Source organism: Furipterus horrens, unplaced genomic scaffold (genome assembly GCF_987537825.1).
Source record: "Furipterus horrens unplaced genomic scaffold, mFurHor1.1.pri manual_scaffold_6, whole genome shotgun sequence".
Taxonomy (NCBI): Eukaryota; Metazoa; Chordata; class Mammalia; order Chiroptera; family Furipteridae; genus Furipterus; species Furipterus horrens.
Window position 1 is genome coordinate 18,992,341 of NW_028327176.1, and position 27,670 is coordinate 19,020,010.

At 37.9% G+C, this 27,670-nt stretch overlaps 1 protein-coding gene across 2 annotated transcripts in view; it reads left to right on the forward strand.

The window, feature by feature from the left end:
* Positions 1 to 2,379: 2,379 nt before the first annotated feature.
* SPAST (spastin) overlaps positions 2,380 to 27,670 on the forward strand; it is a 53,933-nt gene continuing 28,642 nt past the window's right edge. Inside the window, exons 1-3 of one of the 2 annotated variants that reach the window (XM_090281108.1) lie at positions 2,380 to 3,125; positions 21,462 to 21,548; positions 23,768 to 23,851. In XM_090281108.1, the coding sequence (XP_090137234.1) occupies positions 2,702 to 3,125; positions 21,462 to 21,548; positions 23,768 to 23,851 (595 nt within the window). In that variant the 5' untranslated portion in view covers positions 2,380 to 2,701. The remainder of the gene's footprint in view (positions 3,126 to 21,461; positions 21,549 to 23,767; positions 23,852 to 27,670) is intronic. The other variant, XM_090281109.1, reaches the window with a different exon arrangement.

Genomic DNA, 27,670 nt, shown 5'->3' on the forward strand with positions numbered 1-27,670 from the left:
GTTCCATAAACCAAAAGATTCCAGGTTCGATTCCCAGTCAGGGCACATGCCTAGGTTGCAGGTTCAATCCCAGTCAGGGCGTATATGGGAGGCAATCAATGTTTGTTTCTCTCTTACATTGATGTTTCTCTCTCTCACTCTCTCTCTCTCTCTTCCTCTCTCTAAAAACAATGGAAAAAAATGTCCTTGGTGAGGATAAAAAGAAATCAACAAGGAGGAACCTCAAACACTTAGTTCTTTAAATAAAAAATTGTAAAAACATAGTAGGCAGCAGAAAAAGTTAAATAAGAAGAATACATGCAGTATGAATACAATGGTGTCAAAACCAGGCTGGTTTAGCTCAGTGGATTGAGCGTCGGCCTGCGAGCTAAGTGTCGCTGGTTCGATCTTCCAGTCAGGGCACATCAGAGAAGGAAAACTCTGACTCCAAAAAACCTCCGCTGCCTTGCGGCATACCTCTTTAGGGGAAGGCTAGGGGAGTAAACCCCGACAGAAAATCCGGAGCCGGAGTCCCTAAGGCGGTTTGACGTTGTAGTCAACACCGGCAACTCCTGCGGCGCACCTGAAGCCAAGCTGTATCGACTCCGTCTTTCCCTTGGACCCTTCAGCTGCGAAGAGAGGGGGGGTCTGCTGCATGGGCAACAGCAGACCCTCCATATTACCCTGCCCAGGCTCTGTAGCTTCAGCGTCATCGTAAGATGTGGATTCAACACGGGAGGAGACAGATACTACCATGTCACTCCCGAGTCGGACTGCACAGCCATTCTCGGCGGTGCAGATAGACTCTTAAGAAGCTACACCATCGTCTCTCGAGACGGACGGCTGCCGAGGAGGAGGAAAACCAGGCAAAACTATGCAATATATTGTTTAGAGGAAACTACATACATATATGCAAAACTAAAATGAAAGGCAAAGGAATGAGTACAAAATTCAGGATAGGGGCTTTCTGTAGAGGGAGGGAAAGACTGAAATTAAAGAGGGCCTCACAGAGGACTTCAAGGAGCTGATTACATTATTTTTTCTTAAACTGGATGCTGTTGGCTGTTTGCTTTATTTTTTTATTTAAGTTATACATATAAGTTATATACTTCTTGTTTACACGATATATATATAAAAACAATAGATTTCACACAACAACAAAAAGTACTATGGTGCTCAAAAGAGAGAAAGTCTGCAATTGAAGTGAACCAAGATGTTAAAGAATGAGCATTTCGGCATGAGGAACTGGAATAAGCACAGAGGCAGGAAAGAGAAGGGAGGGAGAAGTAGGAGGGAAACAGGGAGCAAGTCATTTTTACAGTAGCCTATACTTGTAGAGGAGTAGTGATGGAGAAAAATTAGATAAAGGTGTTGCCAGAATGTAGAGATTCTTGGAAGCTGGCATGATGTATTTGTAAACCTCGTGTTGTAAACAATGATGGCTTTGGATCAGTTAGGATTCTATAGTTTTAGGGGAAATTAAACAAAAAAAAAATTATGGCTGACCCAAGTTAAAAACAAAAACAGAAGAGAGAAAAGAAGATAGGGAGATGGGAAAGAGAAATAAATTAGAGAAATAGACTGAATAGTTTGTTGGATAGGTTACATTATAAAGTGACCAGTCTAGGAACCTGGCATCTCTGGGGATCTCAGTGAGGTGAACCGATAATCCTGCTCTGTAGAGCATTCAGTTCCTACTCCCTTCTATCCCAGTGTTTCCATCCAAGATTCCAGTTCCTAGGAGAGTACCATTGACCTAGTATTTCCACCTCTGTGATCTCGGAGGTGGGATTCTATGCTTACAGTTCATTCCAATACAGGCAGCAGAGGTGAGTAGGTAGATCCCCAAAGGAAGGGACATACAGTAGATAAAGGGCGGGCGAGGCGGGGAGGCCCATTGTGGATTCCTCAATAAACTATGGGACGATTACTGGGTAAAACTTAAGACTTCCCTTATTAAATAAATTAATTCTTCATCTAAATATAATAATTTAGTTGAACCTCTGGAATCGTTGGCTTCACATTCTCGTTTTGGTGATCTTAAAATTTGTATGTCTCTACTACTGCTTCCCCCTCCGATAATTCCCAGACTGGCATCCATCGCTTCGGAGATGAAATGCAGATTAATCATCCTATGAGGAAGACTGGCAGAAAATACTGAAAGAAATACTCATAAGAAAATAATGGCACTACGAGATAGAAACGCTGCGAACAAGCCGAGCGACCCCCAACTACAGCTGTGTTTTCCTGTGAATTTATGAACAAGATTCCCTGCTAAGGAGCGCCCAGGGCCAGTGAACGACATAGAGCCGAACTGCACATTGGGAACTGTAGTTCCGCCAGAAAGGGACCGACGGGAGGACGCCGCACACGCGCACGAGGAGCTCAGGGCAACAAAGACGGCGGCGTGCGCGAGCGCCGGAGAAAGACACGGGAAGGCGTGCGCGCGCGGCCACAGCTCTGAGCTATAGAGGCGGTTGAGAGGACCGAGAGAGGGAGGGGCAGGAGCCACCGACCTCAGCCAGAGAAGGGGTAGTGGTTTTGCCTGCGCGGAGAAAGGGGCGGGGCCGGCGAGCGGTGCTTGGAGGTGCCGAGCTCCTGGGACCGGCCGGCACGCGGGGGTCTGTGGCCCTCGCCTTCCCAGTGGCCGCTGCCGTCACTTGGTCGCCGTCGGTCTGCGGGAGGCGGGTTATGGCGGCGGCGGCGGCAGTGGGAGCTGTGAATGAGTTCTCCGGGTGGACGAGGGAAGAAGAAAGGCTCCGGCGGCTCCAGCAGCCCGGTGCCTCCCAGGCCTCCGCCCCCCTGCCTGGCCCCCGCCCCTCCCGCCTCCAGGCCGGCCCCTCCGCCGGAGTCGCCGCATAAGCGGAACCTGTACTACTTCTCCTACCCGCTGTTCGTAGGCTTCGCGCTGCTACGCTTAGTCGCCTTCCACCTGGGGCTCCTCTTCGTGTGGCTCTGCCAGCGTTTCTCCCGCGCCCTCATGGCCGCCAAGAGGAGCTCCCCGGCCGCACCGGCCTCGGCCTCACCGGCCTCGGCCTCACCCCCGGCGCCAGTGCCAGGCGGGGAGGCCGAGCGCGTCCGAGCCTTCCACAAACAGGCCTTCGAGTACATCTCCGTTGCCCTGCGCATCGATGAGGACGAGAAAGGTAACTGGAGGGCTTGGGGGAAGGGGCGGCGGCGCCGGGGAGAAAGCGGTGGGGTCGCCGAGGGAGGGCAACACCTGCGACCCTTCCCTGCGGGAACCGGTGTTGCACCCCTGGAATTGATCCTCCCCGCGAGACCGCTTCCCCGCAGTCAGACCCTGATCCTCTGCGTTTCTCAGTTAAAACCTGTCCCTTCTCAGGGCTCCGTAGTTGTCGACTTTGTTTCACACACCAGCCTTCCCCTATGCTTCTCATGACACCAGACCTGCTGGTGACAGTGACAGTTGTCCTAGAGTGACCACACGAGTCCTTTCTGTAAACAGTGTGGCCTCCTCTGAGCCAGGTTTCCAAAAAGGTTTTGATATCGAAGAAGCTGTGACTTGTTAAAGGCTTTTAATGAAAGCAGTACTGTAGTGTCTGTAAAAAGAAGCAGTGACTTAATTTTGAAAGGAACAGCTGCATATGATTGCAGCTGAATTTGCTTTTTTTAAAGTTTCATGACAATCACTTTAGCAATATAATGACTCCTAAGTGTTTTTGCAGTAAAGTTCTATTTTAGCGTAAAATTTTTGTCCCTGGTTAATTTAATTTTACCTAAATCAGTATTCCAAGGCAGCCTCTTAAGTGTCTATTAAATTGAAATGTTCAATGAATGAGTAGGACAAATTTATACCTATCATTTTACGATAAAACTTAAAACAAAGATTTATGTTTCTGAACGAAGCAAGGATACTTCATCCTTCAAATTTCTTTTAAGATAATGTATGTTGGTCTATGTGCCAGGCACTGAGTTCTTAGCCCAGGTTTGGAATGACCTGCTTGAATCTTGTGAGCCTTCATTTTTTTATCTGTAAAATGTTGAAACTAACAGGATCTTTACCTCCCAGGGTAGTTGAGAGGATTAAATAGGTTGAACACATGCAAAGCTAAGTGGTAATGAAACTTTTTTATGGGAGATGATAAATAAAGTTAGCAGGCTTATAACATTTTGAAAATCTGTCCTGCCGTCTTCAACTCCACACCTCAGTTTCGTACTCACTGTCATTGTCCATTGTTTTGTTAAAGCAATCTGCACTTAATTTGTAGTCTTATCTCTTCACTGTCAACTCCAGAAACTGTTCAAGAATTCCAGTTTTGTTGAAACCTATTTCCTTTGTGGGGCCTGGGAGTGAGAAGTAGGCTATGTTTATGGTTTTGGAGCATGAAGACAGAGTTGAAGGGTAAGAGAGTTCAAGGAAGGAGACACATTTAAGGAGAGAATGCCATGTATTTGTGGAAGGAAGTGTTTTGTTAACTGCTTCATTCTTCACCACCTTTAAGGAACATTCAAAGAGCTCTTGGGGAGGATGAAGAGAAGGGTACTATCATTCCTTCCTAGAGAAGTAATGTTTTATTGTAGGACCCTATTTTAACAGGGTCCTCTGAAGTTTACTAATCTAGGTCAAAGATATTTTAGAAGAGAGGGAATCCGTTTCATGATAGATTAATTGTTTTGTTTAGGAGGAGACTGCCAGAAAATATAAGGAAATTTTAGTTAACACTGGCTGATGGGAGTTGGAAGGTTCTATAAGAGAAGTCAAGGAAAACTTTGGTATGAAAAAAAAAAAGACCCTATGCTTTTAGATTTAAAGAGAAATCGGTTCCATGTGAGAGATAAGTGACAGAGGTAGAATTCAGACCTTGGGTTTCATGCTGGTGATTTATCTTTGAGTATCACACATATGCCTATAGCTATTATATTTAGATCATATTAAATAATTTTTTAAGTATACATACTTTCAGCAGTCTATGTACTCCATATTTCATCCTTTCTACTGATGATGTTTCTATTCAAAGGTTTTTGCTTATGCTTTAGTTTATAAAGTGGATATTAGAATGGGCTATGATAACTTTTTAGTTTGAATTCTACAACTGATGTATTACATGCTAAAATAAATTATTTCAAACTGAAACAACTTAGTTATACATTTTCCTTTAAAAACGAAATAAAACTGAGTTTATATAATCATAGTTCTTTTCTACCTAACTTTTTCCTATAGCATGTTGAAAGTTTTTCTATTGGTTGACTAAAAGTTTGTTTAGCTTTTTTTGTATGATGGCTCTGGTAGTGCCTAGTTGTCCTTAACTTCATTCGGAAAAATTTTGTTAGATTGTTTTATGACAGCTGTCACATCAGCATGCATGTAAAAAAAAAAAAACAATCAAAATTGGTGAATTTTTGTACAGCCATTTTAATGTTGAAGATGGAAGAAAATACGCAAATTTTTTGGCATATTCTGCCTTATTTCAAAAAAATTAACACTAAAAAAGATGTGTGCAGTGTATGGAGAACGTGCTGTGATTGATCGAATGTGTCAAAAGTGGTTTGGGGAGTTTCTTGGTACTATTGACATTTTAGTCAAATAGTTCTTTGCTGTGGGGGCTGTCTTATGTATTGGAAGATGTTTAGCAGCGCCCTGGCCTCTGCCCACTAGAAGCCAATAGCAGGAGATAGCCAACATACAAAAAATATCCAAATCAATAAAGTTATTGGTGAACCTGAAAAATGTGTCTTTCATTTTACAGAAAAAGACATAACAAACTTCTTGGCCAACCCAATACTTTAGCCTTAATCCAATAGTTGTAAGAAGAGTTCTCATTTGAAGTCTATTGGCCTCTCTGTCATCCTAGACAGTACAAAATTTAATTCCAAGAGAATGTCATTTTCCATCTTTCCCGCTACATTAACAACTAGAAATGAGCTGGATATGCAGTCTTTAAAAGTTTCCCAACTCTCTGTAAGTCCTTAAGGGCTCATACTATCATGCACTGTCATTTCCCTTAGCAACTTGACTTACCTTCCAAATGTACTGAGAACCACTTTATTTCATCAGGTCAGGTGGGTTATTTCAGACTGTAGTGGTGTTAACTGAAATATTTGGTGCCTTGAAATAAAGACCAAATTAAATTCCATTTTAATAAAGTAGTGTATGAATGTGGTTAATATGGTGACTAATTTACTTTGAATTCTATTCTTTCTTATGGCATACTCAACTTTGAAACTGAATTTGCATAAAAGCCGAATTTTGTCTGAAACCAAACTACTTATTTTTTAATTAATTAATTTATTTTCAGAGAGAGAGGAAGGGAGGGAGAAAGACAGGGAGAGAAACATCTATGTGTGAGAGAAACATTGATTGGTTGCCTCTGGCCCACCACCCTGACATATGTCCTGACCCCAGAATCGAACCGGCCACTTTTTGCTTTGTGGGACGATACCCAATGCACTGAGTCATACCAGTCAGGGCTGAAAACAAACTATTTTAAATGAAGAAGTACGTACAGCAAATTCTGTTTACCTAATATAGAGCAATATGAAGTCTACTCATTAAAGCAAATGCTTATTAGGTACCAGTTAATTTGCAGAGCTCTGCATTCTAGATGTTACTTGAGAAAAACACTTCCTCTTCAGTGAGATGCATTAAGATAACAGTTGTTTCGTGATGAATAAATGTGTATATATTTTTGTATATTATGTATCCCTCGTTTTTTTTTTTTTCAAGGAATTAAATAGTTTTGTGGATGTTTTCTTAAATTGTTGAACATCACTGGCAAACTGATAAACCATAATATCTATCGTATACGTGGGGAAACTGAAATTGAAAGAGTGAACTCACCATAGCAGAACAAGGAACAGAGTTTAAGTGAACAGACTCATAATTTTATACTTTTTATTCTATACTAAGCAGGTTCTGTTTTGTAATGCTTAATACTGAGCCCCTGAGATACTGGGAGAAAGAAGGAGATTGTAATAGTAGTTTTTTGGATTAGCGAAAACATGATCTAACATGTTTCACATGGCTCCTGCAGGGAAACAAGCCTGAGAATTCTTGGATAACACAGTGGTGCAGGTTGTCTAGGTGTGTTTCAAATATATAGGACTTGACAGTAAGGGTCCAAAATGTATCAAAGAGAGAGCACCAGTTTCTCAGGATGTTGTAGGACTGAAGGCAGAAATTGTCTAAATAAAATCTTTTTTCTATTTATTCCTACTCAGTTCATATTTAAATACCAGGGTTTATTAAAAATAAATTTTGATATAATTTTGTAATTCCATATATTCTAACCTTGGCCTTTATTTAAGACACACACAAAACACACGCTTATCCATATTTATTTTCAGAAGGGGAAAATGGACAGTAGGAATCAGATTTAATATACTTTCCTTCAAAAAACTACTAGACACCGTTTTGAAAGGATTGATTTCAGACAATTTTCTTGGGCCTAATGATTCTGCTTGTAAAGTTTCCGTGATAAGAATAAGGAAATAATTACTCTGATGAATATTCAGATAATATCATACTTTTCCCAGAGAATAGCATTACCTTTAATTACAACAAACATTTCACATTTTAAGAATATTTATTGGTATTTGCTCTAAACAGACAGAAAGGCAGCCACTGTTATGAACTTTATCACTTGTTCTATTCTAGGCTGGTAGGCTGGTTTTTCCTGTTTTTTTTTTTTTTTTTGGTTGATTCATTTTTTAAATTATATTTTATTCACTATGCTGTTACAGTTGTCACGATTTTTCCCTCTTTGCCCCCTTTCACTCAACATGCCCACTCCCTTAGGCAATCCCACATCACTGTTCCAGGGATCATGTGTATAAGATCTTTGGCTACTCCATTTCCTATACTGTACTTTATATCCCCATGGCTATTCTGTAACTACCTATTTGTACTTCTTAATCCCCTCACCTCTTCACCCATTCTCCCACACCCCACCTCCCATCTGGTAAACATCAAAGACCAATTCTGTCTCTGTTCTTTTTGTTTGCTCAGTTTGTTTTATAGATTTAATTGTTGATAGATATCTATTTATTGCAATTTTAATGTTCATGATTTTTATCTTCTTTTTCTTAAATAAGTCCCTTTAACATTACATATAATAATGATTTGGTGATAATGAACTCCTTTAGTTTTTTTCTTGTCTGGGAAGCTCTTTATCTGCTCTTCGATTCTAAAAGATATCTTGCTGGGTAGAGCAATCTTGGCTGTAGGTCCCTGCTTTTCATGACTTTGAATATTTCTTGTCGATCCCTTCTAGCCTGGTAAGTTTCTTTTGAGAAGTCAGCTGACAGTTATATGGGAACTCCCCTGTAGCTAAAGAACTGCTTTTCTCCTGCTGCTTTTAAGATTTTTATCTTTATCTTTAACGTTTGGAATTTTAGTTATGATATGTCTTGGAGTGGGCCTCTTTTCATCCATCTTGTTTGGGACTCTGTCCTTCCTGGACTTGCATGCCTATTTCCTTCAACAAATTAGGGAAGTTTTCTTTCATTATTTTTTCAAATAGAATTTCAATTTCTTGCTTTTTCTCTTCTCTTTCTGGTGCCCCTATGATACCAATATTGGGCCTCTTGAAGTTGTCTCAGAGGCTGCTCACACTACCCTTTTTTTTTTTTTTTTTGGATTCTTTTTTCTTCTTGTTATTCTGATTGGTTGTTTTTTGCTTCTTTGTGTTCCAAATCATTGATTTGATTGTCAGCTTCATTCACTCTACTGTTGTTTCTCTATAAATTGTTCCTTATTTCAATTAGTGAACCCTTTGTTTCTGACTGGATCTTTTTTATGCTGCTGAGGTTCTCATTAACTTCCTTGAGCATCCTTATAACCAGTGTTTTGAACTCTGCATCAGATAGATTGCTTATCTCCATTTTGTTTAGTTCTTTTTCTGTAGTGTTGATCTGTTTTTTTTTTCATTTGGGCCATATTTCTTTGTCTCCTCATTTGGCAGCCTCTCTGTTTGTTTCTATGTATTAGGTAGAGCTGCTATGACTCCCTGTCTTAGTAACATGGTCTAATGTAGTAGGTTCCTGCAGGGTCCAGTAGCACAGCTTCCCCTATCACTAGCCAGGTACTCAAGGTGCGCCCTTCATGTGGGCTGAGTACACCCTCCTCTTGTAGTTGAGCCTTGATTGCTGTTGGGAGGTCAATAGGAGGGATTTACCTAGGCCAGTCAGCTGCAAGGACTGGCTGTTACCACTGACCACCAACATCTGCCCTCTGTAGAAGATCAGCTGTGCAGGGGCAGGGTGGTGCTGCTCTGTTGTGGTCTGTAGCTGTCCACTGGGTGCGCAAGCTCTAGGGTTTCCTGGATGGTGCAGGACAAGGTCAGCCCCAACCTGTGTTTTTTTTTTTTTTTTTAAATAATTTATTTATTTGTTTGTTTGCTTATTTTATTTTTAGAGAGAGGGGAAAGGGGAAAGAGAGGGAGAGAAACATCACTGTGTGGTTGCCTCTCACTCGCACCCCCAACTGGGGATCTGACGTGCAACCTAGTAATGTGCCCTGACTGGGAATCGAACCAGCGACACTTGGCTCGCAGGCCGACGCTCAATCCACTGAGCCACAGCAGCCAGGGCCCAACGTGTGTTTTTTTTTTGTTTGTTTGGTTTTTTGGTGGGAGGGGCACCCTGCCTGGGCTGTAAAGCAATTGGAGATGGTTGTTACTTGTGCAGGGCTGGGGGATTCCCAGACGAAGCCAAACTGAGTCTAGGCTGGTTGCTGCTAGTGCTATGTCTGAGGCCACTTAGCCAGAGATACAGGGGCTGGGGGCTCACTGAGGCTGCCTGTTGCTTGTTTAAGATGATTTAGGAAGTTGTGAAGCAAGACCAGCCATTCATATGGAAAAGCAGCTTGGGTGGGCCTGTAAGTTGGGTGGGGTGAAGTCTCTGGGAATCTCCAAGGGGGGGTCAAACAGTGTTAGCCAGGTTGATGGAGTCTCAGATATGGCACCAGCTGGCAGGCACTGTGGCTCTGTTGGGGGAGGGTTTAGAAAAGGGACAATGGCCTCTGCTTGCCTTGGTGCTGGACACTTAATTTCCTTCCTGTGTACCACTGGTGTCTTTCAAGCTGCTACCCAGGTGCTGGAGCTCAGAGGGAATGAGTCTGAGTAGGCGAGTATGTGTGTGGGTTCTTTAAGAGGAATTTCTTGGGGCTTCAGGTGTTTCTTCCATGGAGTGAGTTCCCGCTGGTTTTTGCAGCCAGAAGTTGTGGGGGGACTTATCTTCCTGGCACTGGAACCCTGGGTGGGGGGCCTGGTGTGGGGCTGGGATTCCTCGCTCCTGACATATCCCTCTTGAATTTTTATCCACCACCTGTGGGTGAGGAACCAGCCCATTCCATGTCTCTGCCCCTCCTGCCAGTCAGGATGGATGAGGTTTCTTTTAATTCTATAGCTGTCAGACTTCCATTCAATTAGATTTCTGATGGTTCTGAGTGATGGTTGTTCTATATTATAGTTGTAATTTTTATTTGGTTGTGCGAGGAAGTGAGCCATATTTACCTATGCTGCCATCTTGACCAGAAGATTTTTGTTGTTGCTTTTTATTGCAAGTTTATATTAGGTTAGCCAAAATGTTTGTTATGTTTTTTTCTGTAAAATAAAAGACACAGTTTTCATTTTCACCAATAACTATTGACTTGGATATTTTGAGTATGTTGGCCATCTCCCACTATTGGCTTCTAGTGGGCAGAGGCCAGGGCACTGCTAACCATATTCCAATGCATAAGACAGCCCCACAGCAAAGAATTATTTGGTCAGAATGTCAGTAGTACCAAGAAACTTCACAAACCACTTTTGACAGGTTCAATCAGTTACAGCAGCTTCTCCATACACTGCACAAATCTTCTTTTTTAGTTTCAGTTGCCTTTTTACCTTTCTTGAAATAATAAAGCAGAATACCCGAAAATGTTACATGTTTTCTTCCATCGTCAACATTAAAATGGCTGCACAAAAATTTACCAATTTTGATGGTTTGTTTTAATGCATGCTGATGTAACAGCTGTGACAATACAATTTAACAAAATTGTTTCAAATGAAGTTAAACAAAATTCAGCAGTACTAGAGCCATCTTACGGAAAAAACATAGTAGACTTTTTGTCCAACCCACTCTTTTTCCTTAGGCAGAATATAGTGAAACTCTCTAAAACTCACTTGGTAACTAGATTCCTAAGATTATTGTTAGTCATCCTGATGACAAGGGATTGTCATAAATGAATATTAAGTTGGTGAAGAAGGATCTTCACTAATCCACTGTCTTATTCTGTAATAGTAATTGCTCACTCAAAAAAGGTAGTTGGGTCTTTTACTTGTGGCAAACTATAGATTCTCTACTTTTCTACTGGTTTTCCTTTCCTTGACCTATATGATAGCCTTTTTCTTTTGCTTTGTGACTTATTAATAACTGCTCATGCTAGACATCATAATCAGTAAAACATCTTTGAGTATATTTGCCTTTTCAGAAGTTGTTTATTGTGGTGAATGAGGAGAGAAAAATGTCAAAATCTATAATTTTCTTGGAGATTATTAAATGTTTTACATCTACATAGATATAGCATAGATATGCTCTACTTATTCACATCTTTTCTGTTCCGCAGATATTTTATGCTACAGTAGAGAGGAGAGGATAACTGTTGTTCTGAAGTGGGCTTGCTTCATCAGTGCCTTTCAGTCAGCCATCACTAGGGGAACATACATGCACCTGTGGTTGAACAAGTGAGATTTATTTTACTTACTTTAACCAGGAAGAACACATACCATAGAAAACTGCGGTATACCTCAGGAAAAGGGTGTGGCAAGAACTTATTAAATGATTTGGGCTTGTGTTAAGTGATTTTTGAAGAGGATTTAAGGCAGCAGGGTTTTCCTCTGGATTGGATGCTGTCAGGAACTGGGGCTAATTCTATAGTTAAGCACTTGAATAAATATGATCTAGGAAAGGGAAGACTAGAGTGAGGCTAAAGCTCTACTTGGTAAAGAGGCAGTCCTTAGCCTGAAGAGGGGCTGTTTCATGGTTTGGACATTGTTCATACTTTGTGTTTAGGGATGATAATAGAGTGGTCTTGTTTTTGTCTTGATCCATTATGGTCACAGAGTGGCTTTGTGTGAAGTTAATGTTCTGTGAAATTGTTTATGTTCAGCATTATGACCAAGGTCTAGCTGTAATGCCAGGTCAGCTGCTAGTTACACTAACGCCTACCTGATAATACTAGACCAGCTCCTGGATGTCAGGGTTGCTTTTCTCTTCCTTAGCTCTGAGGGTCTAATTTTATCCTTTTAAAATTGCAGTGTCTCTTCTCCAAATTGACCTTTGAATCGCAACTGTACAGGATCTTAGGCAAGTTACTACACTGAGATATTTTAAAAAGGACAAAATATTGGGTTGGCCAAAAAAGTTTGTTTTTTCCCCCAAGATGACTATAGTAGTGCTTAGTCGTCTTTAACTTCATTCGCAACAATTTTGTTAGGTTGTGTTGTAATAGCTGTCATATCATTGTGCATTTTTTTTAAACCTACCAAAATTGGCAAATTTTTGTGTAGCTATTTTAATATTGAAGATGGAAGAAAATACATAAGATTTTTGGCATATTTTGCTTTATTATTTCAAGAAAGGTAAAACCACAACTGAAACTCAAAATAAGATTTGTGCAGTGTATGGAGAAGATGCTGTGATTGATGAGATGTTTCAAAAGCGGTTTGCTAAGTTTCCTGCTGGAGATTTCTCACTGGATGATGCTCCATGGCCGATAGACTAGTTGAATTCAATAGTGATCAAATGGAGACATTAATTGAGAATGAGGAATGTTATACCATGTGGGAGATAGCTGACATACCTAAAATAGCCAAATCAATAAAGTTATTGGTGCAAATGAAATATGTGTCTTTTATTTTTTGGAAAAAACTAAATGGATTTTTTTGGCCATCTCAGTAGTTAAGTAAAAGCAATGGGTTTTGTATAACTTAAATGAGCAAAATTCAGGAGTATACAGTTCAGGAGTAGAAGAATTTATTATTCAATAAACAAATTTACCAAGTGTAATAAAGATAATAAAAGTAATGTATACATACCTTTTTATTATTTGAAGTATTATCACATACTTTTTTTCATTTGATCTTTGCCACAACTCAGAGTTAGGGAAAAGAAATGTCATGTTGTTCTAAGTTAATGAAATTGAAGCTGAGAAATATTAAATGGCTTTCCCAGCATCATGCAGCTATTAAATGATGGAACAGGGACTTAAATCTCTGTCTTCTAACTCAGGTACTTGCAAATACACATCTCTCCCCACCCCAAACTATTCTTGGTTTGACTTTTTTCATGGCAATCTGGTATATGAATGAAAAGATACAGTAGATAATTCACAAATTCGTTTACTATACTTAATATTTAAAGATGGATATTGTCAGTATTTCTGTTGCTTGTATAGGAACACATACTCAAAATTAAAATAATGAACAAATATAGAAATAGAAAACCCTCTGTGATCTTACCCTTACAGATATGATTGCTAATAAGTTTCCTGATGTTGTCTACTACAGAAACAAATATTCATTGGAGGGGAAAAAAAACATGTTACAACCTTTTTCACTTAACGTATTGGGACTCTTTCTATTCTATCTTCTGTTTTGTTTTGTTTTTTCCAGTTTTTAAGCACGCTTTTATTAAAATATACATAAAGTGCACAGTTAATGTATTGCTTAGTGAATTATCAAATTGCACATAGCAGTTTGAAACCCCACCAGGTCAATAAATAAAGTATGTCCTGGCCAAGTAGCACATTGGTTAGAGTGTCGTCCCAGTGTGCCAGGGTTGCAGGTTTGATTCTCAGTCAGGAGACATTCAAGGATCAACCAGTGAATTCATGAATGGGTAGAGCAGAAGATCTCTCCCCGCCCCTCTAAAAATCAATAAATAATAAAAAATAGAATATTACTCCAGAAGCCTGCCTTTCTGATGCTCTCTTCTATTCACTACCTTTCTTCATCCTTCACATTGGTATCTACCAGTCTTAACACCATAGATAATTTTGCCTGATCTTAAACTTTATAAGTGAAATCATATGTGTTCTTTTTGTGTATGGCTTCTTTTGCTCAACTTTATGCTTGTCAGATTAACCTATGATGTTGCGTGCGGCAGTAGTTTGCTCATCCTCATTCCTGTATACCAGAAGTCAGTAAACTGACTGTAATGGATCATTTAGTAATTTTTTAAATTGTGATAAAACATTGATAACATAAAATTTGCCATTTTAATCATTTAAAGTGTATAATTCAGTGATACTAAATACATTTACAGTGTTGTGCAACCATCATCATTATCCATTTCTAGAACTTTTCATCATCCCAAATAGAAACTCCCTGTTTCCTCTTCTCTATTCTTCCCTCTCCTAGTTCCTGATAACCTCTGTTCTGCTTTCAGTCTCCATTAATTTGCCTACTCTAAGAACCCTCATACAAGTGGAATCACACAATATTTGTCCTTTCATGACTGACTTATTTCACTTAGCATTGTGTTTCCAAGGTTGTAGCATGGATCAGATTTCATTCCTTTTTAAGGCTAAATAATATTCCATTGTATGTGTGTACCACATTTTGTTTAACCATTCATCTGTTGATAGACATTTGATTTTTTTTTTCCTGCCATAATGTAGTCAAAAAGGTAATCAGTGGCGGTTATGGGCTGTAGTTTCTTCTGCTTTCTTTTTTTTCTTTAAAGATTTTATTTATTTACTTTTTAGGGAGAGGGGGAGGGAGGGAGAAAAAGAGGGAGAGAAACATCAATGTGTGGTTGCCTCTGACATGCCCCCAACTGGGGCCTGAGCCACAACCCAGGCATGTGCCCTGACTGGGAATTGAACCTGCAACCTTTCAGTTTGCAGGCTGGCACTCAATTCACTGAGCCACACCAGCCAGGATTGCTTTAAGGGATTAAAGTGACCTGAGTATGGGCTTCAGCCCTTGTGTAGACTGGCCTAGTTCATAACTCTTCATCGAAGCAGGGTTCCAGATAAAATCCTGGGATCTTTGCCACTACTCCTGGGTACTCCCTGGAATTTTTTGTCAACTTAGTTCCATGAGTTTGTTGAAAGCTCTGCTTAGTTTCTTGGTCACTTTTGCTCTCAGAATTGGCAATTGCTTCCAACAGGAAAGTGTCCCAAATGCCAGGCTCACTTCTCTTGGCTTTTCTCCTTTCCACATTTTGGTGATTTTCACTGTTTTGAAAACCCTGACCCTTGAAACATTTTTTGAGTTTCAATAAATATATGTATTTAATTTTTATTTATTTATTTTAAGGGAGAGGAGAGAAAGAGGAAGAAAGAAACATCAATTTGTTGTTCAACTATTTATGCATTCATTGGTTGATTCTTATATGTGCCCTGATTGGGGACAAACCGCAGCCTTGGAGTATTGAGATGATGTTGGAACCAACTATGCTGCCCGTCCAGGGCTGAAACAGATATTTTAAAAAATATTTTTTATCTTTTCTAATCTAATTTTATTCTTATGATCAAAATTTTAGTTCTGGTTTTATAATCCAAGTCACAACAGATATCCTTGTACATAAATATTAGAGTATTGTACTTATTTTAAAAAGACTGTCTATATTTTCCTCTATAAATTTTATATTTTTAGGTTTTACATTTAGGTCTGTGATCTATTTCAAGTTAATTTTTGTATGTCATATGAAGGGCTTTTTTGTACATGTACATCCATTATTCCAACATCATTTTTTTGAGAAGGCTATTCTTTCTCCGTTGAATTACCTAACCATCTTTGTCAAAGTCAGTCAATGATATGTGTGGAGGTCAGACTTTCTCTTCTGTTCCATTGACCTATATATCTGTCCTTTCTCCCGTAGTCTACTTTTGGTTAAATCTGTATGTATTTTATATCATGCTGACTTACAAGATTTAAATTATGCAGTAAGTCAACTACCTGTTACCAAAGAATATTAGGTAACTGAGTAATTATTGACTGTGATTTTATTTGTAATCAGTTATTTCATTTGCCTACAGTAATGCAGTTATACTCCTGAGAATATTTTGGTCATATGTTGCCATAAGAACTTTCATTCACTGCTATTAGCAGTACAAATTGAACAAATACTCTCAAAAAGTTTATAGGTTTTTGGTAAATGGAGAATAAGTGATCTGTGACTCATCAGTTCTACTTCTCAAGCATATACCTTAGAGAAATTGGCATATATACATAAGGAGACAGGTGCAAAATTATTTATTGCTTCATTATTTGAGATATTGAAACACTGGAAACAACCTTAGGTTGTTGAATAAATTATTGGATGATCTAGGATACTATACAGAAGTCCAAAAGGCTGAACTAGGTCTCTATACAGCAAATTAGATATTAAGCTATGCGGTTTTTAAAAAATAAAACAATACAAATAAAATAGAAACAGTAGAAAAACATGTACTAGAAAGATATGCACTGAATTCATGACAGTGGTTTCTCGAAAGGAAAGAAGCATTAAAATGCGAAGAGTCATACAAAAGGAACTTCTGTTGTATCTGTTAGATTATACTTTATTTTTAAATGTTTTAAGTAAATATTACATTATTATCAATATACCCATTACTAGAATGCAAATGCTATTTTACTATTTTCTGCAGTTTCTCCCTTTTTTCAAATAAAAAACCAAAAATATATGTAAACAGATATTTCCTTTATAAAAAAAAGAAGGTAAGCATCCAAATAGTTTGAGTTGATTCAAAACAAATTCTTAATAATTTCTTCATGTGTTATTATCAAGTACTTATTGAGCACTCATTCTGGACCAGACACTGTAAAATACTAATGGCACTATAATAAGTAAGAAATTATCCTGTCTCAGGAACTGAATCTAGTTAGTGGTTTATTTTTAGGATGGAGGAAAGGGTAGAGGGTTAGATGCACACACAGAAGGGGACAGCGTTTCTTAGTTGTTGTATTTGGTGTTTATAATAGGTGTTTATGTGGTGTTTATAATATTTTATGTTATCAAGAGAGTCATGATATTTTACTGATTTTAAAATTTCAAATATTCATGAATGACATGAGAATTTTTGTTTGATTAAATAGGGACATGAGTTGGGAAAAGGTGAAACACACAGTTCTAATAGATGATCCTCACTATAACTTTACTATATCTCTGTATTAGCTGCTTAGAGGCTTTGCAGATTTTAATAACTAAGACATTAATTTTCAAAAACAGCGAGATTTTCAAATAAACAATTTAACTTTACACCTAAAAGAACAATAAAAAGAACAACAAAGCCCAGAGTAAGTAGAAGGAAAGAAATGATAAAGATCAGAGAAGAAATATATGGCATAGAGACTAAAAAACAATATAAAAGATCGATGAAAACAAGAGCTGGTTCTTTTAAAAGATAAACAAGATTGACAAGCCTTAAACCAGACTCAGAGAGAAAAAAAGAGAGGACCCACATAAATAAAATTAGAAATGAAAGAGGAAAAATGACAATTAACACCATAGAAATACAAAGGATTAGAGAAAATATTGTGAACAACTATATGCCAACAAGTTGAAGAGCCTGGGCAAAACAGATGAATTCCTAGAAACATACACTCTTCCAAAACTGAATCAGGAAGAATCAGAAGATCTGAACAGACCGATTACAACTAATGAAATTGAAGCAATAATTAAAAAAAAAAAAAAATCCCAGCAAAGAAAGTCCTGGACCAGATGGCTCTACAGGTGAATTTTACCAAGCATTCAAAGAAGAAGTAACACCTGTTCTTCTCAAACTATTTCAAAAAATTCAAGAGGAGGGAAGACTCCCAAGCTCATTTTACAAGCCCAGCATTCTAATTACAAAACCAGAAAAAGACACTACAAAGAAAGAAAATTACAGATCAATATTTCTGATGAACATAAATGCAAAAATCCTCAACAAAATATTAGCAAACCAGCTCCCACAATATGTTAAAACAATTGTACACCATGATCACTTAAGTAGGATTTATTCCGGGAGTTCAAGGTTGGTGCAAATCAATAAACATCCTACATCACATAAACAAAATGAAGGATAAAAATCACATGGTCATATCACTATACGCAGAAAAGCATTTGATAAAATCCAACACCCATTAAAGATCAAAACTCAGCAAAATGGGAATAGAGGAAACATACCTCAACATAATAAAGGCCATATATGACAAACCCACAGCCATGTCATACTCAATGGGCAAAAACTAAAAGTGTTGCCCGTAAGATCAGAAACAAGACAGGAATGATCTCTTTCCCCACTCTTATTCAGCATAGTACTGGAAATTCTAACCATAGCAATCAGACAAGAGGAAGAAATGAAAGGCATCCAAATTGGAAAGAGAAGTAAAACTGTCATTATTAGCAGATGACATGATATTATAGATAGAAAACCCTAAAGACTCCATCAAAAAAACTACTAGAACTGATAAATGAATTTAGTAAAGTTAGCAGGATACAAAATTAATATTCAGAAATAGGTGGCATTTTTATATACCAGTAATGAACTATCAGAAAGAGAAATTAAGAAAAAATCCTACTTACAATTACAACCAAAAAAATAAAGTACCTAGGAATAAATTTAATCAAGGAGGTAAAAGACCTGAACTTGAAAAATTATAAGATACTGAAGAAAGAAATTGAGGCAGATACAAATAAGTGGAAGCATATACTGTGTTCATGGACAGGAAGAATTAACATCATTAAAATGCCCATATTACCCAAAGCAATCACACAATTCCTATCAAGATACCAATGGCATATTTTACAGAACTAGAACAAATATTTTGAAATTTTATATGGAACCACAAAAGACCCCAAGTAGCCTCAGCAATCTTATGAAAGAAGAACCAAGATATCATGCTACTTGATAACAAACGATACTACAAGGCCATAGTAATCAAACCAGCATTGTACCAGCATAAAAACAGACATATAGATCAATGTAACAAAATAGAGAGTCCAGAAATAAACCCAGACCTTTATAGTCAATTGATAATTGACAGAGGAGGCAAGAACATACAATGGGGTAAAGACAGTCTATTCAATAAATGGTGTTGGGGAAAAATGGACAGATACAGGCAAAAAAATGAAACTAGACCGACTCCTTACACCATATACAAGAATAAACTCAAAATGGATTAAAGACTTAAACGTAAGGCTTGAACCCATAAAAATTCTAGAAGACTTAGACAGTGAAATCTCAGACATTTCTCTTAGCACTATTTTTTTTAAAGATTTTATTTATTTTTATTTTTAAAAAATATTTATTTTATTTATTTTTAGAGAGGGGAAGAGAGGGAGAGAAACATCAATGTGTGGTTGCCTCACACTCGCCCCCAACTAGGGACCTGGCCCACAGCCCAGGCATGTGCCCCAACTGGGAATCGAACCAGCGACCCCTGGTTCACAGGCCGGCACTCAATCCACTGAGCCACACCAGCCAGGGTAGATTTTATTTGTTTTTTAGAGAGAGGGGAAGGGAAGGAGAAAGAGAGGGAGAAAAAAATTGATCAGTTTCTTCTTGTGCTCCCCCAAACCAAGGACCCAGCCTGCAACCCAATCAGGCATGTGCCCTGACCAGGAGTCAAACTTGAGACCCTTCTGTTTGCTGGATGACGCCCAACCCACTGTGCTACACCAGTAAGGGCTCGTAGCACTATTTTGTCTGATGTATCTCCTCAGGAAAGGGAAACAAAAGAAAAAATAAACAAATGAAACTACATCAAACTAAAAAGTTTTTGCATAGCAAAAGAAACCATCAATAAAATGAAAAGACAGTTCACTGAATGGAAGAACAGATTTGCCAGTGATATATCTGATAAGGGGTTAATACCCAGAATTTATAAAGAACTCACCACCAAAAAAACAATTCAATTTTAAAAATGAGCAAAGATGAATAGACACTTCTCCGAAAAGGACATACAGATGGCCAATAGACATATGAAAAAGATTCTCAGTGCCACTAATCATAAGAGAAATGCAGATTAAAACCACAATGAGATATCACCTCATCCCCGTCAGAATGGCTATATCATCAATAAATCAGCAAATAACAAGTGCTGGTGAGGATGTGGAGAAAAGGAAACCCTTGTACACTGTTAGCAGAAATGCATATTGGTGAAGCCACTGTGGAAAACAGCACAGAGTTTCCTCAAAAAATTAAAAATGGAACTGCCTTTTGACCCAGCAATTCCACTTCTAGGAATATATCTAAAGAAACCCAAAACACTGATTCCAAAGAACATACGCACCCCTGTGTTCAATGCAGAACTGTTGACAATAGCCCAGATTTGAAAGTAGCCCAAGTGCCGATCAGTAGATGAGGGGATTAAAAAAAAGCGCAGCCATAGGAAAGAAGGAAATCTTACCTTTCACAACAGCATGGATGGACCCAGAGGGTATTATGCTAAGTGAAATAAGCCAGTTAGAGAAAGACAAATATCATATAATTTCACTTATATGTGGAATTTAATGAACAAAACAAACATATTAGAAACAGACTCGTGGATACAGAGAACAGACTTGACAGATGTTTGGGTGGAGGAGAGGGGATTGGGGGACTGAGTGAAATAGCTGAAGGGATTAAGCAAAAAAATACACCACAAAAACAAAAAAATAAAAACACACTCATAGACACAGGTATCAATGTGGTGATTAACAGAAGGAAAGGGGGGTGGGCAAGGTGAAAGAGGGTAAAGGGGTAATAAATGGTGACAGCAGGAGACTAGACTATGGGTGATGAACACATAATACAATATATAGTTGATGTATTATAGAATTGTACACTTAAGACATAATTAACCAATGTAATTCCAATAAATTCAATTTTAAAAGAAATGCAGAAAAAAGTGAGATTTGAATATAATTGTTACCACTTTACAAAAATCTCCTACACACATTTGATTATGCTGAATTTTTAGATCCTTTTAAGCTTAACTTGGATTAATAATTAATGTTGTAAAGCAGTCATTTGTTTCAAAGAAAATAGAAGTGTGTTACTAAATGCCACATTTGTAATGTCATGTACCATTTCTTATGATGCAGTCATTTGTGAAATAAAAACTAGAAAAGAGGCACCCAACAGTGAGTATATGAGGTATTACATCAGATTTGAATACAATTAGATTAAACAGTACTGATTTCTCCCTCAGTATTATTGAAATCATGTTTATATTTTTAAAACTTTTTACTTAAAATAAATTCTCCCTAAATAAAATTTTTCTCTAGTACATCATTTCAATAGTTATGAGCATCCATACCATGAGATGCTTATAAAAAAAGAACTCACAGCCCTAAAATTTTGAGGGAATTGAAGTCTGTATCCCCCTCTTGGAGATTCACATATATTGTTAAGATGCTAAAGATACAAAGAGTCATCTAGTAATATTTCTCAAATTTATTTGATCACAACCTTCTGTTTCGTATATCACTTAATAGCATGTTTTGGGAGATGTTTAGTATATTCTGTATACTTGTGATATATACAATTAATTATTTCTTTTTCAAAGCAGGACAAAAGGAGCAAGCTGTAGAATGGTACAAGAAAGGTATTGAAGAACTAGAAAAAGGAATAGCTGTCATAATTACAGGACAAGGCAAGTTATATTTACATTTGTTTAGGAGACGTCCAAAATTATATTCACACGGTTGCCCTGATTTTAGATCCATTTATCTTTTTTTTCTTAACATTTTATTTATTTACTTTTAGAGAGAGGGGGAGGGAGGGATTAAGAGATAGTGAGAAACATCAATGTGTAAGAGATACATTGGTTGCCTCTTAAACACCCACAACTGCTGAACCTGGCCCACAATCCAGGCATGTGCCCTGACTGGGAATTGAACTGGTGACCTTTTGGTTCGCAGGCCGGTTCTCAGTCCACTGAGCCACACCAGCCAGGGTGATCCATTTATCTTAACAGAAGTATTTAAAAGTTTTTAAAATGCTGTTAATGTTTGTAGACTTACAGTTCATGTGTTGCTACCAATGTTAAAAATGAAGTTATAAGCATAAATGCTCAAACTTGATTGCCTGTAGCAGTCAGGCAAAAACCAGTGTGTTACTTGTGTCCTTCTTAGCCCCACTGTTGGTGATGTTTTAACCCTATGTTGAACCATATCTTTGAAACCTGTCCCGTCCTCATTGTTGAGGCAGGGAGGAGTGGTTAATCCACAGACTCCCCTTTGCCCTTGAGAGTATTGCTTGATGCATGTTAGAATATGAGCTGTAAACATCTTATTTTGATTCACACTTGGATTTTTAAAACCAAAGCAGTTATTTCTTATCTTTACTTTCCTATCACACCCCCCAAAATAAATTAGAGTCTAATTATCTTTAAATATATAGGTAACATTTATTACACAACTTACTATGTACCTAAGCATCATTGTACATGCTTCATATGTATTATCTCTTTTTTTTTTCTTATATATATATATTCTCTTAATTTTCACCCCAACCACACACTCCTGAGGTTGCTGCTGTTACCATTATTTTTCAAATGCATAATCTTAAGTATAAAGAAGTTAAGTAATTTTCCTAAGGCCTCATAGCTAACAAGTGATGGGGTCAGGATTTGAACACAGGCCGTCTGACTTCAGAGCCTGAATTATTCTTTCTTTTTTTTTTAAGAGCCTGAATTCTTAAATACTATGCTGTGACTATTGTGTAGTACATGGGTACCACTATTAAATAAAGTACTTCAGTTTATCATAGCTAAAATAAAATCAGAAGCAAAAATAATAATATATAGACTAAGAATCTTAGCCTTATGGATCAGTCCACCCAGTGGATATTTGTTGTCTGGCTGGATGATACTTAAATAAGCTAATCTCCAATAATTACAGTGTATCCAATATTTGCCATTTTTTTCTGTCCCCTTTTATTTTTGACTACTTCTTTAGCTATTGGTCTAGTAATAAAAAAGACCAGAATAGAACAAGTAAATCTAGGAGGTCAGGCATTTGCAACTTCCATGAGTTTATGAGCATGACCTTATGAACTATGTACAAAATATATTTGCTGTTCTTTGTCAATTGCATAGAGTACTGTGAAGAAAATGAGTTATTTATAAGAAGAGTATTTCACTGAATCAAAAATGTCTTCCATTCTATGACTAAGAGAAAAAAAAGTCAATTAAGCTATGGCATCCCTGGCTGGTATGGCTCAGTGGATTGAGCACCGGTCTGGAAACCAAAAGGTCACCAGTTTGATTCCTGGTCAGGGCACATGCCTGGGTTGCAGGCCAGGTCCCTGATTGGGGGTGTGTCAGAGGCAACTGACTGATGTTTCTCTACCCCTCTTTCTCCCTCCCTCCCCCCGTCTTTATAAATAAATAAAATATTTATAAAAAATAAACTGTGGCATAGTCTGTTCTTATCACTTAGAATTTGAATTTTAAACCTTATTGAATTTACTGATCTATTTTATTTAGACATAGCTGTAACAGTAGTGTTGATATCTATGACCAAAATGGTGCATACACAGGCAGTGACAAACCATGTTATGACTTCAGCCTAGCTGATAGCAGTAGTGAATTGGTGCTGGCATAAAACACATCCCAATTTCAGAGATTTTAAAACATAAGAAAAGAAATAAGGCTGAAAATCCATAGAATACCACAATAGGTCTGAAACCGGCATAAGGAACTGTAACTTATTTTTTAAAGATATTATTTGAAATTACTATTTTTTAAAAAGTTTTATAAAGACTATGACTCCCTATTAGATTAGTTGGGGTAATATTTTATTTTGAAGGAGTATTAGTTGGGAAGTGTTAGATATTTTAATTTTTTTTTCTCCTGTTTTTTTCTTTCAGGTGAACAGTGTGAAAGAGCTAGACGCCTTCAAGCTAAAATGATGACTAATTTGGTTATGGCCAAGGACCGGTTACAACTTCTAGGTATCAATGAGTTATAAAATTGGAATGAGATGTATCTAAACTGTGTGTTCAGTGAACTTTTAACGTAGATGGAAGTAGATCAGTGATCTTGAAAACGTGACCTAAGCTTTTTTTCCTTAACTCATAGAACATTTCTACCTTACAAAATAGAAGAGTATAATGATAGTTATCCCTCACTTAGCTTTAATAATTATGTCATGGTCAGCATTAATTTATCTCTACTAAAGGTTTGCAAAGTACAGCCCATAGACTAACCCCAGTTCCCTGCCCATTTTATAAATTGGCAAACAGCCACTCTCAGTTTTTAAAATTTTTATTTATTTATTTTTAGAGCAAGGGGAAGGGAGGCAGAAAGTGAGGGAGAGAAACAACTCAGGACCTGGCCCGCAACCCAGGCACGTGCCCTCACTGGGAATCAAGCCAACGACCCTTTGGTTTTCAAGCCAGCACTCAGTCCAGTGAGCCACACCAGCCAGGGCTCATTTTTTTATATACGTATTGTCTGGCTGTTTTCATGCTACAGTGACAGAGTTGAAGAATTGATACAGAGATCATATAACTCTCAAAAGACTTTTAAAATGTAGCTTTTAAAAATATTTTACTATTTACTACCTGGCTTTTTACAGAAAAATTTTGCAAACCCTTTTTTCTGTTCCTACTTACTTTCTCCCACTTCATATTATTTGGAAACCAATTCTGACATCTTTTTATATAATTTATAAGTAGTTCATATTGTATCTCTAAAAAATAAAGATGCTTTTAAAATACCATAATCCACATAAAAATAACTAATAATTTTTTTAAATATTAAAAATAGCCCGGGCTGGTGTGGTTCAGTGAATTGACTGCTGACCTCTGAACCCAAAGATTGCCAGTTTAATTCCCAGTCAGGGCACATTCCTGAGTTGCGGACCAGGTCCCCAGTTGGGGGCGTGTGAAAGTCAACCAGGATGTGTCTCTCCCCCTCTTTCTCCCTTCCTTCCCATCTCTCTAAAAGTAGATAATAAAATCTTAAAAAAAAATAAAATAAAAATTTTAAATGGACCAAAACTAGCCAGTGTCCAAATATAATTTATATATAATGTCTAATATAATATCCAGTTAGTATCTCATAATTGAATAACTTACTATTTTTTAATAGTTGTTTGGATCAGGATCTCAAGAAGATGGTGTCTGTGGGCAGTGTGGCAGAGGGATTCAGCTTAGGGATGTTGCGGCTGTCCCCGCAGGCTTCTCTCTAATGCCACATAACCCAGTTTTTAAAAAAAGGACTCTTACAGTATGTCTTTTTTTTTTTTTTTAAGATTTGGTTTATTTATTTTTAGAGAGAGGGGGAGGGAGGGAGAGAAACATCGATGTGCAAGAGAGACAACAATTGGTTGCCTTTCACACTCCCTCAGCTGTGGACCTGGCCCATAACCCAGGCATGTGCTCTAACTGGGAATTGAACCAGTCATCTTTCGATTTGCAGGCTGGCACTCAGTCCACTGAGACACACCAGCTAGTGCTACAGTATATCTCTTTTAATATACAAGTCTATCTATTTTTCTTGGCGTTTATTTGTCATTGAACCAGATCTTTGACACATAGTGTTTCTTACAGTTTGACTTGCATGTGCATCTCTGTGGTATCTTTTAATATGTTATTCCGTCCTACCTGTAACTTGATGGTTGGATATAGAGCCTTGATTGATATAAAAGCGAGGCATGAAAAGAAATAATATTTTGGCCCTGGTCAGTGTGGCTCAGTTGGTTATAGCATTCTCCTGTACACCAAAAGGCTGCAGGTTTGATTTCCTGTCAGGACACATTAAAATTACAGATTCAATCCCAGATTGGGCACACACAGGAGGCAACCAATCGATGTATTGCTCTCTCTCTCTCTCTTTCTCTCTCTCCATTCCTCTCTAAAATCAATAAAAATTTTTAAAAAATATTTTGGATGTTGTCTCTTGTCATCCTCAAAAGTGCTGTTTGCCCATTAGTGAAAGATATTACTTTTTTAAAAAAATTTATTGGTTTGAAGGGGGACAATACACTGATATGTTGTTCTGCTTATTTATGCATTCATTGGTTGCTTTCTTGTATGTGCCCTGACCGGAGATTGAACCCACAAACCTTGGCATATCAGGATGACACTCTCACTGAGCTACCCAGCAAGGGCTGAAAAATGTTACTTTTAATAATAGAGTGTGGGATAGAATGCATCAACATATTCCTCTCTTCTGAGAGCTCAGATAATCTTAGATTATATGCATCAATGACAGTAAAAAAGAGCTGTGTACAAGTGCATAGTAGAGCATATTTGTGCATTATGTGCTGATTAAGAAATGGAGCTTTTCAGAGGTGGGATGCTCAATATGTATCTAATTAGAATGGAGAATGCTACTGGGAGTTTCCCAGACAAACTAATTTGAGAGGTTGTGGTCTCTGATATTGGGATGAGTTCATATATATATTACATATAGTAGTCCCCCCTGTCCACAGGGGATGTCTGAAGCTGCAGATAGTACCAAACCCTACATATTCTATTTTTTCTTATGCATACATACTTATGATAAGGTTTAATATATAAATTAGACACAGTAAGAGATTAGCAACAATAATAATACAATAGAACAATTATAATAATATACTGTAATAAAAGCTGTGTAAATGTGGTCTTTCAAAATATCTTACTGTATACTGTACTCACCTTTTCAGTTAAAGGAAGTGTTTTAACGCTTCTCTTTAGCATATCTGAATTGCCAGCCTACTACTCTTGCACTTTGGGGCCATTGTTATGTAAAGTAAGAGCTACTTGAGCACAAGCACTGTGATACCTCTACAGTTGATCTGATAACCAAGAGGGCTCCTGAGTGACCAAGGGGCAGGGAGCATATATCACACGGATATTCTGGACGAAGGGGTGGTTCATGTCCCAATCAGGGCAGAACCGACTGGTGCAAAATTTCTCATGCTTCTCAGAATGGTGCACAATTGAAGACTTAGGAATTGTTTATTTCCAGAATTTTCCGTTTAATATTTTCAGACCTCAGTTGATCATGGGTAACTGAAACTGTGGAAAGTGAAACTTTGGATAAGGGGGGACTACTGTATCTTAAATTTAGTGATAGTGAACCTTAGAGCAAAGCTTAATGGTAAAACCTGCTATAGAAAAAGGGTAATTTCAGCCTCAGCATCTTGGTATACATGGTGGCATGGGGTTACCCTATTTTTTCCCCTAAATTTAGCTTTGTTCAGTGTTCATTTATCAAGTTTTTACTCTCTACCAGGTAAAGTGCCAAGGGATATAAACTGAATTTACTAACTCAGCAAATATTTATTGGGTGATTACCATGTTCTTGGCACTTAGGATAATAGATAAAGATCCCTCTTCAGAGAGTTTATATTCCAGTAGGGGAAGACTAACATAGGCAATAAACATAAAAATAAATACAGTATACACTGTGTTGGAAGGTGATAAATATGTGGACAAAAGAAAATGTAAAACACAGTAAGGGGGATTGGGAGTGGATGGGAGATGGTTTGAATTTTTAGTTTTAAATGGTCAGGGTATGTATGCCTCTTTGAGAAGTTGACATGAGTTAGCCATGTGGGTACTAGAAAAAGAACGGTCCAGAGAGACATTAGAGCCAATACAAAGCCTTAAGAAAACACACCTAATATGTTTGAGAAGCAGCAAAGAGGCCAGTGTGCCCTGGCAAGGAGAGAATGGTAGACTGGAGGTCAGAGAACTGATGGGGCTGGGGTTGTCAACAACACACAGGGCCTTATAAGCCACCATGAAGATTGGAGCTTTTACCACTTGTGAAATGGG